This window comes from Rhinatrema bivittatum, chromosome 2 (assembly GCF_901001135.1).
Source record: "Rhinatrema bivittatum chromosome 2, aRhiBiv1.1, whole genome shotgun sequence".
NCBI classification, from domain to species: domain Eukaryota; kingdom Metazoa; phylum Chordata; class Amphibia; order Gymnophiona; family Rhinatrematidae; genus Rhinatrema; species Rhinatrema bivittatum.
The window spans coordinates 143,709,334-143,727,100 of NC_042616.1; the positions used below are offsets into that span (position 1 = coordinate 143,709,334).

The 17,767-nt window shown below is 46.0% G+C and overlaps 1 protein-coding gene across 3 annotated transcripts in view; it reads right to left on the bottom strand.

The window, feature by feature from the left end:
- Window positions 1-17,767, bottom strand: part of ARMC3 (armadillo repeat containing 3) — a 641,613-nt gene that overhangs the window by 116,267 nt on the left and 507,579 nt on the right. For all 3 annotated transcript variants that reach the window (XM_029588706.1, XM_029588705.1, XM_029588707.1), the window contains one exon: window positions 2,016-2,126. In XM_029588706.1, coding sequence (XP_029444566.1) covers window positions 2,016-2,126 — 111 coding nt within the window. The remainder of the gene's footprint in view (window positions 1-2,015; window positions 2,127-17,767) is intronic.

The window sequence follows — 17,767 nt, forward strand, 5'->3', positions numbered from 1 at the left end:
GTCACTCACCCCCCTTCCCTCCCCTGTCCCCACTCCAACTCTCTCCCCTCATACTCACCTCCCCCCTCATTCTCCCTCCCCTCACTGTGACCTCCCCCCGCTTACTGCCTACCCTTCAGATCAGAAAACTTTAGTCTTTCTATTTCTGTGGGAAACCCCCCCACCCCAAACCCCCCCATCCCAACCCTTTAAATCAAATAATAACCCCCCACCCTCCTGCCCCCCCCCCCAAGACCTGGGAAATTAAGTAAATACAACCCCTCATCCTCCTGCCCCCCCAAGACCTGCCAAAATAATGAAATATAACCCCCCACCCTCCTGCCGCCCCAAGACCTGCCAAAATAATTAAATACAACCCCCTCCCACCCTCGTGACCCCTTCTCAAGATCAGCCAAATGAATTTAGTACAACACCCCACCCCCTCAAGACCTGCCAAAAGTCGGTGGTGGTCCAGCGGGGGTCGAGGAGCAGTCCGGGAGCGATCTCCTGGACTTGGGCCGTCGGCTGCCAGCTATGAAAATGGCGCCGACGGCCCTTTGCCGTTACTATGTCACTGGGGTCGACCAATGGCAGCGGTAGGTCCTGTGACATAGTAAGGGCAAAGGGCTGTCGGCTGCCAGTAATCAAAATGGCGCTGATGGCCCTTTGCCCTTACTATGTCATAGGGGCTACCGCCGCCATTGTTGGACCCCAGTGACATAGTAAGGGCAAAGGGCCGTCGGATGCCATTTTAATTGGTGGCATCCGATGGCCCAAGTCCAGGAGATGACTCCCGGACCGCTCCTGGACCCCCTCTGGACCACCAAGGACTTTAGGCAGGTCTTGGGGGTTCGGGAGGGTGGGGGATTGTAGTAAATTAATTTGGCATGTCTGGGGGGGGGGGGCAGGAGGGTGGGGGTGTGTTTGTAATATTTTTAGACTTTTTTCCTAATCGCTCCATAAGACGCACAGACATTTCCCCCCCACTTTTGTCGGAAAAAACTGCGTGTTATGGAGCGAAAAACACAGTAAATGTAAATGTGTGAAAATGGAATGTAACAATGCAATGGGAAACGTTGATATGGAATGGTGAAATCATGAGTGTACCGTGTGTTGCGTTAACGTGGAACAGATGGCGCATACGTCCAACAGATGGCGCTGTTTTCCAGACAAAAATGTTTAAACCTTTTTTACCTGTCACAGGTGTGACATGTATGTAATGTAAGTATAGAAGAACCTTCCCGTATGCGAAAGGAAGGTTGTGTCCAAATTTGAAAGCAATCGGTGCAGTAGTTTCTGAGATTAGTGATTTTGTACAAACTATTTTACATTTTTATTTATATAGAAGATTTATGGCACACAATAAACCTGAGTCAAATGTGGAGACAAATTTTTAAAGAATGTGCATACTCCACTTATGAAAAGACTTGTGCATGTATTTGTTATTGCTAGTTTGCTGATACCTCCACCAGTTCACCCAGATCTTCCAGCACTTCACCCTGACACCCCACCACTTAACCAAAACCTCCCACCCAAAAAATTTAGACATAAGAGAAGTGCTATTTCTTTTCAGTGACTTAATTAACAGGTGTAAAAGCATATGGACAAGTTTGGTAATGTATGCATGCATACCATTTGCTAAATGGCAACCTGTGCGCAAACTTCTGAACCCCACCTTGGAACGACCCTAAACTGTCCCTTTTTCTTTTCACATTTATATTTATATTCATACTTTGGGTTTTTGCTAAATATGACTTAAATGCATAACTTCCAATTTCATAAGTGCAAATGTTTAAAAAATGTACTCCTAAATGTTTAACATTCACGAGCACTGAAATATGAAAGGTCCAACTTTTTACAGAATTTTTAATTTATGGCAATGTGACTTGCATGTACCTACCACAACCTTTCCTTTCGTGTTTTAATGACAGGCTGAATAGAATTTTTGAAAGTTTATAAGAACAAAAAATGGGATATGAACTTTAATGATTTGATATGTTACGTGAGTAATTAAAAATTAATTCAGTGTACCATACCTTGGAGATTTTTCTCTTGCACTACCTTTACTTGGAGAAGAGGGAGATCGTCTGCTTGAAGATTCATGCTTTTCCTCCACTGGAGTTGACACTGACGCTGTAGTGAAGGTGCTGAAAAGACAAAGTTATTTCACATTTCCTATTCACTCAATTAATATGGTAAACAAAGGCAGAAGAAGAGTGTTGCTACATTATTTCTGACAATATTGATTACAGTAACTGAATCTGAATGAAAATAGCACAAAAAGCTCTTGGTATGGTACTTTGAAGGCCTATATCTGGATTAAACAGAGATTCAACCCCCAACTTTGCATATTACCTTAATTGGGAAGGGGGAAAAATTCTGAAATAAAGGTACCACAAGACTGTTTTGCTCCAGGGATTCTCTCCTTATTAACAAGGAGGTCCATATTCCAAAGCATTTAGCTGCTAATTCAGAAGTTAGCTATCTAAATGAATATTTGGACAATTATCTAGCTAAATTCTAGCTGGCTAATAAGACAGCTGGCTAAGGCCTAGATTCATCATTTCACTATAATAGCGAAATGATCACCCACGATAGGAAAAGGGGCATGAGCAAGCATCTCAGCATATGGTAACACACATGGCGTTATCGTATGCTGCAATATCGGCCGCGCTAGTCATTTTCGCCCCCGTAGTGCCAAAGGAAAAGCTGTACCTATTTCCTGCAAAATTGCCCACGATAGTTTATCGCACACAGCACTGGCAGCCCCTAATCTCCATAAACTCCACCCAAACGCCTCCCTGTTGAATAAAACATTTTTAATTTGCATACATATGCAATAATGGCCTATTGCAAAATGATGAATGGTCCCCTAAATTAGGATTGTTCCAGGGGCATAGCTGGGAGGAGTTTAGTTGGCCAGCTAACAGGGTCATTTATTAAAATGCATTAGGGCTCTAATGGGAGGTGGGAGTAGTTAATGTAAATTATGGTGTTCTACCCACATTCCATAATAGATTAATGCACACTAACATAGGATTTAATGTCAGAAATAACTTCACTTTTTGTTTTGCAGCAGAAGAGACAAAACGTTTTTATCACGCATCTGTGGCCATTATTGCGGATTGAGGCTATTATTGCTATTATCGTGTGTGATAAAATGAGGCCTTCTATCAGTCACACCTACCATGTCCTCCTGGGCCAATTTTCTTACCTAGACTGGCTTCCTAAACCGATTATTTTTGTGACAGATTTACTTGTTGGATACTGGCTGCTTCAGGATGCTTGTCACAGACAACATCAAAAACAACAACCACAAAACAGACAAGGGAAGTTCCAACCCCAACTAGGGAAGTCCCTGCACCAGAGCCTGAGCCACTGGCCCCTCAGGGAGAGGGTTGTGACCCTCGGCAGCACTTGGCACACAGGCGGCCATGGTGGAGGAAATACAGGGAGTGCATCTTTCCTGCACAAGTTTTACTGCTGGGAATGCTGAAAGATTATGTATTTAGCAAGTATCGCCTCAGCTCTCAGGCTATCCTGGAATTATATGAAGAAATCCGAGGGGATCTGGTCACGGAAAGGTCTCACGCTATTCCAGGGCTCACCAAACTATTGGCAAGCCTGCATTTCCTGGCATTTATTTATTTATTTGTTTGAACAGTTTTATATACCGTTGTGCAGACAAGGTCCATCTCGACGGTTCACAATTTATCACAGTAAAAAGGGGAAAATAGAAAAAATAAACTTATTATATTATAAATATCACTAAAAACTATATTTTTAAAACTGTAAAATTACCAAAAGCTAAAAAGTAAAAGCAATATAAGTAAAAGGTTAAAACACGCTAAAAATGCCTAAAGACTCCTATATTCACTTTACTCGTCTGCATATACTTGACGGAACAGCCATGTTTTTAGTCCTTTCCGAAATTGTTTCTTATCTTTCTGTAATCTCAGATCCAGTGGCATTTTGTTCCAATATTTGGGTCCCGCAATTGATATAGCTCGCTCTCTTACTTTGCATAAGTGAGCCGATCTAATGTTCGGAATTGAGAGTAATCCTTTACAGATGACAGTAGGAGTCCTTACAGATGACAGTAGGAATCAACAGGCTAATGTCCCAAACCACTTTTCCCCACTGTCTGAGCCAGGTTATAACAACTATATCTGATCGCATAATTCGCTACATAGCATTTCCTCAGGACAGGCAGGACTTGATGGAATTAACAAGAGCTTTTATGCCATAGCTCATTTTTCCAATGTTCTGGGCACTGACTGCTCTCACATAGGGATCATCCCACCCCATGACAGGGAGGAGATCTTCCGCAACAGAAAGCTTTTGCAAATGGTATGTGATGCTTGATTGCACATCCTCGACATGTGGCCAGGTACCCAGGAGCCATGCACAATTCCTTTATACTTAGGCAATTGGGCCTCTTTGAAAATTTTGAGGACGGCTTCTACGGTGACGGCTGGCTTGTAGGTAAGAGAGATGCTTCTTTCTCTATTTTTTTTCTCTGGCTATTTGTTTGCAGCAAATGGCACAGACATGGGGGGTGCTGTGGAGGATGTAACAGCATCGCTGACATGACAAAGGGCTTGTACAGTTAGATCTGCATGCCATTGCGCCAGGGCCTAGCCTTCTCTCCCCATGCTTGAGAGGCCTGCTAATGTTGTGAGGCCAAGCAATGCACTTGCCATAAAGCTTTTGTGTGGGCAGCCACTAAACACTTTCTACAGATTCACTTTAAACATTGGCCTTTTCCAATCCTAATATATAAGATATCTCTTTGTATGTGAGTCCACGATTTGTATAAACATAAATTGGTGACATGGTATCATACACTTTTAGTTTACTAATGCTATAATAATTTTTACTCAATGTAGGAATGTCTATATTAAATTAGGGACCATCATACCACCCACTGTACATTCAAGTTAATACTTGTATTTGTGCACTTTAATGGGTCTTCTTTAATCATCGGTCCAAACAGTTCAAGATTTATACTTCGTTTTTTTTCATTTTTACTTAAAATATAGAAAATATAACTTCCGAAGCAGCGGACCGCGAAACGCGCGCGTCGGACCTCTGACTCCGACACCCACACAAGATTGCGTTTATCTGGTGTATAGTACCACTTATAGATCATTTTGAAGCAGTTCTTGTTGTGTCCGTCGCTGTCTGACGTCTCTGCTCCGCCCACCTTACCTCGTTGGCGACTCCCTTCGGGGTTGATGGAAGGCTAGCTGCTGCGGCGTCTCCTGGCCGTCCTCCTCCAGCGTTCCCGGACCGGCTCGACGCTGCAAGCCGCCATGTTGACCAGATGCCTAAGGGCGCGTGCGCGCGCGCGGCCCGACTGTTGTACCGGCGTTGGCGTGAACCTCAGGGGCGTCCCCCTGAGATGACATAATCAGCTCCAGATATTTAAGGTCTCAGTTTTCGCTAACAAGACGAGTTAGCAAGGTATGGGATTCGCTACCTCCGGGTATCGTCGCGGATAGGACTCGCTCTCCGCAAACCTAGCTACTCTGCCTCCTCGGACTTCACTAGAGGTACCCACTCCTCGTGGGCCTCGCTCTCTCTTTTCATTTCAGATCGCAGTCCGAAACCGATACTCGCTCCTCGAGGGCCCACGTCCCGGACCAGCTCCTGAGTACCACTTCTGCTAAGAGGTCATCGCTGCTTACAACATTATTGAGTTTCCATCTATCTCTCAGAGCTTTCCCTGGGACCAGGTACTCGCTCCTCGAGGGCCTACTGCATTCCAACTCCTGGGCTGCCTCAAGAGACTATGGTGTGAGTGTTATCATCAAGGACTTGTTCCAGAACTCTGCATATCCTATCTACTCACTTTCTTAGTTTCTCTACAGCTCTGCCACCTTGGGATCGCTGTTCCAGTACCTGAGGGACTACAGCCCAGCCTGGCACTTCCATCTCACTACTGCCACCTTTGGTGGTTTAATATACTGCTTACTAAGAAGTCTTTGTTGCCTATAACATCAGTGAGTTTCTATCTATCTCTCAGAGCTTTCCCTGGAACCAGGTACTCGCTCCTCGAGGGCCTAATGCATACCAACTCCTGGGCTGCCTCAAGAGACTATTGTGTGAGTGTTACAAAAGAATAAGAACATGCCATACTGAGTCAGACAAAGCCCAGCATCCTGTTTCCAACAGTGGCCAATCCAGGCCATAAGAACCTGGCAAGTACCCAGAAACTAAGTCTATTCCATGTTACCGTTGCTAGTAATAGCAGTGGCTATTTTCTAAGTCAACTTAATTAATAGGTAATGGACTTCTCCTCCAAGAACTTATCCAATCCTTTTTTAAACACAGCTATACTAACTGCACTAATCACATCCTCTGGCAACAAATTCCAAAGTTTAATTGTGCGTTGAGTAAAAAAGAACTTTCTCCGATTAGTTTTAAATGTGCCACATGCTAACTTCCTGGAGTGCCCCCTAGTCTTTCTATTATCCGAAAGAGTAAATAACCAATTCACATCTATCCGTTCTAGACCTCTCAAGATTTTAAACACCTCTATCATATCTCCCCTCAGCCGTCTCTTCTCCAAGCTGAAAAGTCCTAACCTCTTTAGTCTTTCCTCATAGGGGAGCTGTTCCATTCCCCTTATCATTTTGGTTGCCCTTCTCTGTACCTTCTCCATCGTAATTATATCTTTTTTGAGATGCGGCAACCAGAATTGTACACAGTATTCAAGGTGCGGTCTCACCATGGAGCGATACAGAGGCATTATGACATTTTCCGTTTTATTCACCATTCCCTTTCTAATAATTCCCAACATTCTTTTTGCTTTTTTAACTGCCGCAGCACACTGAACCGACGATTTCAATGTGTTATCCACTATGACACCTAGATCACTTTCTTAGGTTGTAGCACCTAATATGGAACCTAACATTGTATAACTATAGCATGGGTTATTTTTCCCTATGTGCATCATCTTCCACTTATCCACATTAAATTTCATCTGCCATTTTGATGCCAAATTTTCCAGTCTCACAAGGTCTTCCTGTTATGGGAGTCTCTGTTTAGTGGACCCTTGGGCCGACCTGCTGGAGACTGGGAAAGATGGTCAATGTCTCTAATGAACAGCAGGCTGGGAGGCAGATGTTCAGGCAGGACGTAGATGCTCTTCACCCTGGAAGCTGGTACTTCCCTGGGAGGAGCCCGTAGGAGCCCAACCGCTGGGACTTAGGTGGCTTCACCCTTGGAAGCCGAAGCCCACCCGGGAGGAGCCTGTAGGGGCCCAGCCGCTAGGACTTAGGCGGGTAGTGGGTCAGGTCAGGTAACTGGAACCAGACTAGGACAAGAGCAATACTGTAACTGGGTTCGGGTTCTGGAACCAGGCAGGAACTGTAGCAAGCAAGCAGGAACCAGGCAGGCACTGTAGCGGGCAAGCAGGAACCAAGCAGGCACGGTAGCTGGCAAGCAGGTCCCAAGCAGGTACTGTAGCAGGAACGGAGCGACGAATCAAGGCGGGTCGCTCCAGGCACAATGCAACAGGGAACCAGGAGGCTAACCCGTTGCAAGGCAAAAACTGGATGGCCGTGGCTGGCTTATCAAGACCGTGGCGTCTGACGTCAGGATTTGGGCGGAGTCAGCACTGGTGGGAAACGGCCTAGAAAAGCGTCCAATTGGCGCGTGCGCGCGCCTAGGAGCAGGGCATCCATGGGAGAACTCACAGCGGTGCAGCCCCAGTGGGGACACCGCCAAACAGGCCACAAACCAGCCCTCTGAAAGCGGGAGCAGGACCAGGAGCCCGGAGGTAAGGGCTTGGCCACGGTGCTCGCGGCCAGAACCGCAACACTTCCTGCAATTTATCACAAACTGCTTGTGATTTAACTACTCTGAACAATTTTGTATCATCTGCAAATTTGATTATCTCACTCGTCGTATTTCTTTCCAGATCATTTATAAATTTATTGAAAAGTAAGGGTCCCAATACAGATCCCTGAGGCACTCCACTGTCCACTCCCTTCCACTGAGAAAATTGTCCATTTAATCCTACTATGTTTCCTGTCTTTTAGCCAGTTTGCAATCTACGAAAGGACATCGCCACCTATCCCATGAATTTTTACTTTTCCTAGAAGCCTCTCATGAGGAACTTTGTCAAACGCCTTCTGAAAATCTAAGTATACTACATCTACCGGTTCACCTTTATCCACATGTTTATTAACTCCTTCAAAAAAGTGAAGCAGATTTGTGAGGCAAGACTTGCCTTGGGTAAAGACATGCTGCCTTTGTTCCATTAAACCATGTCTTTCTATATGTTTTGTGATTTTGATGTTTAGAACACTTTCCACTACTTTTCCTGGCACTGAAGTCAAGCTAACCAGTCTGTAGTTTCCCGGATCGCCCCTGGAGCCCTTTTTAAATATTGGGGTTACATTTGCTATCCTCCAGTCTTCAGGAACAATGGATGATTTTAATGATAGGTTACAAATTTTTACTAATAGGTCTGAAATTTCATTTTTTAGTTCCTTCAGAATTCTGGGGTGTATACCATCCGGTCCAGGTGATTTACTACTCTTCAGTTTGTTAATCAGGTCTACCACATCTTCTAGGTTCACCGTAATTTGATTCAGTCCATCTGAATCATTACGCATGAAAACCTTCTCCAGTACGGGTACCTCCCCAACATCCTCTTCAGTAAACACCGAAGCAAAGAAATCATTTAATCTTTCCGTGATGGCCTTATCTTCTCTAAGTGCCCCTTTAACCCCTCGATCATCTAACGGTCCAACTGACTCCCTCACAGGCTTTCTGCTTCGGATATATTTAAAAAAGGTTTTTACTGTGAGTTTTTGCCTCTACAGCCAACTTCTTTTCAAATTCTCTCTTAGCCTGTTTTATCAATGTCTTACATTTAATTTGCCAATGTTTATGCATTATCCTATTTTCTTCTGTTGGATCCTTCTTCCAATTTTTGAATGAAGATCTTTTGGCTAAAATAGCTCCTTTCACCTCCCCTTTTAACCATGCCAGTAATCGTTTTGCCTTCTTTCCACCTTCTTTCCACCATCAGGGACTTGTTCCTGAACTCTGCATGTCTTGCCTACTCACTTTCTTAGTTTCTCTACAGCTCAGCCACCTTGGGATCGCTGTTCCAGTACCTGAGGGGCTTCAGCCCAGCCGGGTGCTTCCAGCTCACTACTGCCATGTTTGGTGTTTTAACATATTGTCTAATAAAAGATCTAATGTGTGTCTGCCTCCTACACTAAGCCTGACCAGTAGTCCCTCTCGGGATCTCCCCCGAGGGCGTGGTCACCTGCCACTGGTCCAAGGATCCACCCACAACTATTCTAAATAATAACAGATTGCTATATCCAGCAACTCCGTTAATAACAGATTGCTATCTCTCAGCTTTAACAACAGAGCTCTAATAACAGATTGCTATTTCCCAGCTTTTTCAAGAGCTTTAGTAACTGTTCTCTTGTAGTTAAGCTGATATAGAAGATTTGGCGCCCAACTATCTACCCAAGTTGGATTCCCATTGAATAATGAACTTGCAAGGCTCTTCTGTGGATGGAAAAAATAGTTGATATAATTTGGATATTGACCCCTTAATCCCATCACTGTTAAGGACATAAGACTCCAATAAAGACCGTCCCAGCCATAGGGAATTAGATCTTTGAATACTAATCACAAAGTGTGAGACTTGCGCATAGGCCAGAAAGTCTCGATAATCGAGATGGTAAGACACAAATAGTCTATCTCTAGGGATAAGATGCCCTTGAGTAAATAATTGCCCCACAGTATTGAGCTCCTGTTTCCGCCATGCAGTTAGGCGTTGAGTCTGAAAACCAATAGGGAGTTGCTTGTTATTCATTAGGGAAGATAGATAAAAATATTGATAATTCCCAACCAGCCTTTGTCTGTTGTGAGCCCAGATGCGTAGAGTGATGCTCAGTGACCAAGCGATTCTGGCAACCGGGCGCCAGGTATGGCGCAGTTGCCACATCATAGCAGTTAATTCTATAGGACCCACAATAGTTTGTTCAATATGGACCCATTGCTTTGGAGCTTTGCGTCTATGGAAATCCAGTATGGCCTGCATTTGGGAAGCGTTGTAATACCAGTTAAGGTTGGGTACTGCCATGCCTCCCTGAATTTTCGGCAAATAAAGCACCTGTCTGGCTAGTCTGGGGGGACGCCGCCTCCAGATAAAATCAAACTTTTTTTTCTGCCAGGAGCGTAAAATGGACAAGGGTCCATTTTACGCTCCTACCAGTAGAGATGAGAATAAGTATAAAAGTTTTGGAAGCATCTAGAGCCGGGCATAAGTTCAAATTAAAATCACCCCCTACAATAATAGCACCTTCCGCATGATGTAGCAATAGGCCATGTATTCCTGCAGAAAAGCCTCCTGAGCCCGGTTAGGGGCATAAAGTGAAATTAAGATATAAATATGGGAGCCAAGTTGGATTTTTACCAGGGGGAATCTTCCGGAGGGGTCAGAGAGATGTAAGAGAAGATCAAATACCAACTGAGCCGAAAATAATATGTCCGTACCAGCATATTTATTGTACTCCCACTGGCAGCCAAGTAGACATGTGGATATTCCTTAAAGGCTAAGAGGTGGTTATATTTACTTATATTTACGTTTCAAGTGGGTTTCTTGAATAAAGGCTATGTCAGCCTTGAGATGTATTAGTTCCTTCCTAAGGAGAAAGCGCTTCCTATAGGTATTGAGACCCTTTACATTAAGGGAGATTATGTTAACCATGACCACTGCTAAGAATAAAAAAGTGCATCAACGACACTTCCACTATAGCCCTTTAACCTGAAGACATATAGTATTTGAGCATCACAGTTTGCATAACGCAGAAATTGAAATGAACAATAACAAGCTGATAAATCTGCAACAAAGAACACAATTTGGACTCCGCTGTTTCCCAAATCCTAAAACAAAAAGATTTGTTGTCCCATCACGAATCAAAGATCTAGGGGTACATGAAGCACAACACTGTAGGCCACTACCCGCCCGCTCCGCCTCCCCCCCACTGAAAAGTAAAACAGTGAAAATATAAGATAGGCATTAATAACATGCTGTTTTAGAGCCCTAAGAACATATTAAGAAGCTGACTGTTAACAAACCATAGCCAATGGAATTATGCACTCCGTCCCACCACTTTTCCTGTTCAAGTCCACCAACGAGTCAGTTGAGGGTATCAGCCCTTGTCGGCCTGCTGCACCCCATACTGTGTTTGTTGTCTGAGTAGCCGACCTCATCCGGGACCAGGCTGCTGCCATCTTGGGGTGTTGAATGTCGGCAAGGCTCGTTCTGGCTTAGGCAGTGAGGTAAAATTGGCTTCAATTCCTGCTTGCTGAAAGCTATCCATGGTGTTTGCCAACGATTGCACATGGTATCAAATTCCCTTCCGCTGAAAAATGAGGGCAAATGGGAAGGCCCATCGATACCTAATCTCTGCATTCCTCAGCACCGCAGTTGCCTCTCTTAATTGGAATCGTTTCTGCAATGTGGAGGGTGCCAGATCGTTACACATCGATATATCATGATCTTGCCATCGCCATTGAGGTTTTGATCTCGCCGCTTTGATGATCTCCTCTTTGATTTTAAAATGATGAAATTTCACAATTATGTCCCGCGGTTGATTATCTCTCCTGGGGCCCAATGCTTGGTGGGCTCTTTCTAAATCAATCATGGGTTCCCTTGTATTTTCCTCCGAAGTCATTCCATCTCCGTTAAGTAAGTGCTTACACAAGTCGGTTGCCCTGAGGAGACAGTCCTGATATTGTTCGGTCTCCGGAATTCCCCTGATCCGGAGGTTTGCTTGGCACGACTGATTCTCAAGGTCCACTACCTTGTCGGATAGGGCCTCAAGTTCAGACGCCATTTGTTTAGTTTGGGACATTAGCGACTCTTCCATATGGCTTTGGTTATCAGCCCGAACATCAAGTTCATCTGCCTGGTGCCCCACTGTGGTTATATCATCTTTCATTTCGGAAATGGAGGCTAACAATTCCATTTTGTGGGTCTTGAGATCAGCCCGTAGCTCCAGGAACCAGTTCCTTATCTCGGCCCTTGTCGGGAAGTCTGGGTGGGGGCCCCCAGCTGGCTAGTCGAACGTATCCGCTGAAAGCCCGCTCAAATCCGCCATTTCGTCAGGTTGTTCTGGAGGCTTCATGGCCTGCTCCTCGCCATCTGGCAGTAACTCTTTGGCAATTTTACTAAAGGAAAATTGCTTCAGATCGGTGGTTCTTTTGCAAGTAGCCATTCTGAACAGTTCGCATGATATTATCCAATGGATTCTGGTGTTCGGGGGCTGAATTTGCTATTGAAAATGCCTCAAAGATGTGGAGGGTATATGGAACAGTCAGATCAGGTGGCCATTTTACAGCGCCGTTTAATAGCACCCCTGCGGCCTGTCATTTTTGACCGAGCATATTCCCTGTGTCAGGGCTGATACATTTGTATTTGAGGAGGACATACTGCAGAGCAGCCAGGGAATTGCACATTCAGACCACGAGGTAGAGTTATTTTTGCTAAGACAGGAGGGAACCCACCGGCAGCTTTAATGTACTGCTTTAGGGTTTGATGACTGCTACAAATGAGTTGCCTTAGCTTGGTTGTGATGGGCTGCCACACATTTGGTGAAATCCCCAGATGCAGTTTCCTAGTCTGAAAGATCAGACCCAGATTCAGCTAGTGTTATAGTGTTTATACAGTGTCACAGAAAAAGGTGGCATGGAATTAGGGAAGGGAAATAGGCTTTTAAGGCTCATGCTAAGCTAGAGGTTAGCTTCTATTGTCTTATAGCATGCTGTGGTTGGCAGCCATATCTCAAGGTGACAATGGTGTGAATGATGCCCCCATTCTATCTTTGCCACAGGAGATTCGGGATATAGTTGCAGGACCTAGTTTCTCTCCCCAGTTGCTATTTCCAACACGCTGGCAGAGACGAGACACAACAAGGCCTTATGTTCTACCCACTGTGTCACAGAACACACCTTCAGAGTTCTCAAAAGTAGATTCACTGTTTGGACAAAATGGGTGGAGCTTTAATGTATGCCCCACTCAGAGCAGCAGATATAGTGCTGCTCTGCAGTGGATTCCATAATCTCGCTCTATGCCATGGGATACCAATGGAGATACTTTCGGATCTATCCCTGGATTCCCCATGTGCACCTGCATAAGCCAAGGACACCAGAATGAGTGGCAGCCAGCTTTGGCAAAGCCTCATAGACTGCTACTTTGCCTGTTAGGCTGCAACTATCCCTTCCCCTTCCATGGAAGAAAGGCCAGTAGACTGTTTACAGCTGCTCTCCTCTCTATCATCTTTTTTTGAATCACTGCTCCTCTGTCTGTGTCAGTATGTAACAGAAACCACATATGCCTAGTTACGCTTCATCTTGACAATGCAGCAGTAGACTGTACTTGAAAAACTATAGTCATAGTAAAGATAACACCAAATACGTGTAGTTGGCCTGATGTTTTCTAATAGTGAGTCTAAAAGAGGCATGTGTCGAAATAGTGTTTGTGTAGGACTGCCAACACAGTGTACATAGTTTGGCCTAGCTTGTGGTATTTTGCTTGGCGGGCCTACCCCTAGGACCTGTCCTAGCCATCACATGTGGCGGAGATAGTGCCATAGGTGTGAGAGAATTCCAGTTGGGCCTTGAACATAGACAGCAACAGCTCTAGAAATCCTCTAAATCACAAGTAGCTCTGAAGCTTAAAGGCACAGCCTAAAGCTACAGGTTGACAGTTTAAAATATCAATCAGCTTCCATTTTACAACCTCATCCCATAGCTGACAACCGTGTGCATGTGAAGTTATGCACCTGTACTTGGGATGCTTTGTGTCACATGGGCCTGTAAAGACACTGCTGACAGCACTGCCTCAGCTGTTTCAGAGTTAATGCTGATTTCAGAGTGCTCACCTAGCAGGCTTTCAGTTACAGGCTTTAGTAAAGCACCTGTCAAAGATTGTGACATTCCAACAATGCTAACAGTTCATTGCAAGCTAGCATACCTCTTTGGGGTTGCATGCACCCATACACAGATGCATCCTGTTACACCTACCTAAGCATAATGTCAACTATCATGTACAGATGGTGAAGGCCTTTGGCGTTGAGCTGTCATGTTGATTATGATAGCTTCTTGGGAAAGTTAGACCAGGATGTTGGTCAGACTGTGTGAAGGCAGGATTGGGAATCAGATGGTGTCATGCCTTCACTTGTATTTGAAAGTCAGCTCTGAAATCTCAAGGTGTTGGTGTTTGAGGTAGTTGTGGGTGGATCCTTGGTCTGGTGGCAGATGACCATGCCCCCGGGGAGAGATCCCGAGAGGGACCACAGGTCAGGCTCAGAGTATGGACACAGACACACACTAGTTCTTTTATTAAACAGTATATTGAACCACCAGAGGTGGCAGTAGTGAGCTGGAAGTGCCCGGCAGGGCTGTAGTCCCTCAGGTACTGGAACAGCGATCCTGGATAACTGAGCTGTAGAGAAACTGAATATAGGAGTAGGCAGGGTATGCAGAGTTCAGGAACAGAGCCTTGATGGTAACACTCACACAATAGTCTCTAGAAGTAGTCCAGGTGTTGGAATAAGTTAGGCCCTCAAGGAGTAAGTACCTGGTTCCAGGGAAAGCTCTGAGAGAGAGAAGATAACTCACTGGTGTAGTAGGCAGCGATGACTTCCAGGCATAAAGAGTATTCAGCAACCAGTCCGGGAACATGGGCCCTCGAGGAGCGAGTGCCGGTTCCTGGCTGACCTGAAAAACAAAGAGAGAGCGAGGTCCCTAAGGAGCGGGTATCCCTGGTAAGTCCGAGGAGGCAGAGTAGCTTAGGTAGAGTAACCCTTGCTAACTCGATTAGTTAGCGATTTCTAAGACCTTATATATCCGGTAGGGATGTGAATCGTTTTAGGACGATTAAAATTATCGTCCGATAATTTTAATATCGTCTTAAACCGTTATGGAACACAATACAATACAGATTCTAACGATTTATCGTTATAAATCGTTAGAATCGTGAGCCGGCACACTAAAACCCCCTAAAACCCACCCCCGACCCTTTAATTAAATCCCCCACCCTCCCGAACCCCCCCCCCAATAACTTAAATAACCTGCGGGTCCAGCGGCGGTCCGGAACGGCAGCGGTCCGGAACGGGCTCCTGCTCCTGAATCTTGTCGTCTTCAGCCGGCGCCATTTTCCAAAATGGCGCCGAAAAATGGCGGCGGCCATAGACGAAAAAGATTGGACGGCAGGAGGTCCTTCCGGACCCCCGCTGGACTTTTGGCAAGTCTCGTGGGGGTCAGGAGGCCCCCCACAAGCTGGCCAAAAGTTCCTGGAGGTCCAGCGGGGGTCAGGGAGCGATTTCCCGCCGCGAATCGTTTTCGTACGGAAAATGGCGCCGGCAGGAGATCGACTGCAGGAGGTCGTTCAGCGAGGCGCCGGAACCCTCGCTGAACGACCTCCTGCAGTCGATCTCCTGCCGGCGCCATTTTCCGTACGAAAACGATTCGCGGCGGGAAATCGCTCCCTGACCCCCGCTGGACCTCCAGGAACTTTTGGCCAGCTTGTGGGGGGCCTCCTGACCCCCACGAGACTTGCCAAAAGTCCAGCGGGGGTCCGGAAGGACCTCCTGCCGTCCAATCTTTTTCGTCTATGGCCGCCGCCATTTTTCGGCGCCATTTTGGAAAATGGCGCCGGCTGAAGACGACAAGATTCAGGAGCAGGAGCCCGTTCCGGACCGCTGCCGTTCCGGACCGCCGCTGGACCCGCAGGTTATTTAAGTTATTTGGGTGGGGGATTTAATTTAAAGGGTCGGGGGTGGGTTTTAGGGGGTTTTAATGTGCCGGTTTTTTCGATTTTTCGATTTTTTAACGATTTTTAACGATTTTTCACGATATTTTACCCCCCCAAACGGCAACAATACGATTCCCTCCCCCTCCCAGCCGAAATCGATCGTTAAGACGATCGAGGACACGATTCACATCCCTAATATCCGGTACTGATGACGTCATCTCAGGGGGACGCCCCTGAGTTTCGCGCCACTGCTGGTACATCAGTCAGGGCCATGCCGCGCGTGCGCCCTTAGGCCCTTGTGAATCATGGAGGATTGCATCGTCGAGCCGCTCCGGGGATGCCGGAGGAAGATAGCAGAGAGACGCCGCGGTGGCCAACCTTCCACTTGAGCAAGAGGGAGTCGCCAAAGAGGTGAGGTGGGCGTAGTGGAGACGTCGGGCAGCAATGGTAGCAATACAAGGGCACAGTCTACTTTCTAATGACTCTAATAGCACCCAGATGTCTGCTAAGAAAAGGTTCACATCATTGAACCTAATGCAAAGGTGTGTTAGGAGCTATTTGCCTTGCCTGACATGCCACAGTTAACCTTTGTCAAATATGGAGATGGAGATGTTATGGTGCTGCAAGGCCCTTGGCCAGTGCAGCTCAGAGTTAGTCATGTGGTATTGCTGTATGTATTTATCTGGAAAATATGCAGAGTAGTTTTTTTGTTGAGATAGCTAGTATCAGTTACACTCCTTTGCTATCTGTGGCCACCTTTAAAGCATATAGGCTGAGGACTCTTGAGGTGAACAGCTTGCAGAAAGGTAATTTTTCAAAGCAAGTCACTACCTTTCTGATGTTTTATAATTGGAGGCCCTTGCTGGTCCACAAGGGTGCCGTGACTTGTGGCCAAGATGGCAGAGTTGCTGTCCTATAGGCTGTGTCTCATGTGCTGTTTGTCAGTTTTAGTTTGTGATCAGCAAGGCAGGTGTGCTGAGATTCTCAATCATCAGCTCTGTGTATAGCATAAAGACTACAAAAGGTGTTGTCAGCTGATGAACTCAGAAGCCTACATCCTATGTTATTTTGAAACCTGCCATTGTGCAGATAGTATAGGCCAACTGCTCCCAGAGGTTTCATGTGTTTGGCATGATGACTTAGGCACTTTCTGTGTTGATCTCTTGCAACGTATACACTTTCAAAAATATACTGAATAATCCTGTCTCCTCATGAAACAAGAAGTACATAAAAGACAAGGTCCCTATTTCTGCTCACCCAATAACACAATGCTTACCTCATACTTTTAATTTTTTATCAATTTATTTCATCCTTTTACTTTATAAACTGTATCAATATACCTTAAATCAGCGGTTCTCAACTGGTGTGTCACGACACACCAGTGTGTTGCCAAGCACCTGCAGGTGTGTCGCAGCTCTCGGTGTTCCACTGCCCCACTTGTGCTTCCCTGCTCCCTAGGGGCGGGGCTGAAGAATGGAGAGACACTGCGCGCCACTGCTGGAGGCCAGGCCGGCAGGGCTGAAGAGTAGAGAGACCTGGGTGCTGCCACTGGCTGAAAAATGGTGAGATGCTGCGCGCTGCTGCCAGCGGCTGAAGAATGGAGAGACCTGTGCACTGCCGCCCGGGGACGAAGAATGGTGAGACGCTGCACGCTACTGCCGGGGCTGAAGAGTGGAGAGACCTGTGCACCGCCGCCGGAAGCCAGGCCGGCGGGCAGAAGAGCGGAGAGACACTGCGCACTATGGGAGGCGGCTGGAGAGATGTTGCTTATTGGGCCAAACAATGAGAAGAGGCTCCATGTGAGCTTGTGTGTATGTGGTAGAGTGGGTGCCTGTGTGCATGAGTGAGAGCTTGTGTGTGTGTGTGTGTGTGTGGTAGAATGGGTGCCTGGATGCATAAGTGAGAGCTTGTGTGTGTGTGTGTTAGAATGGGTGCCTGGATGCATGAATGAGAGCTTGTGTGTGTGTGTGTGTGTTTGTGGTAGAATGG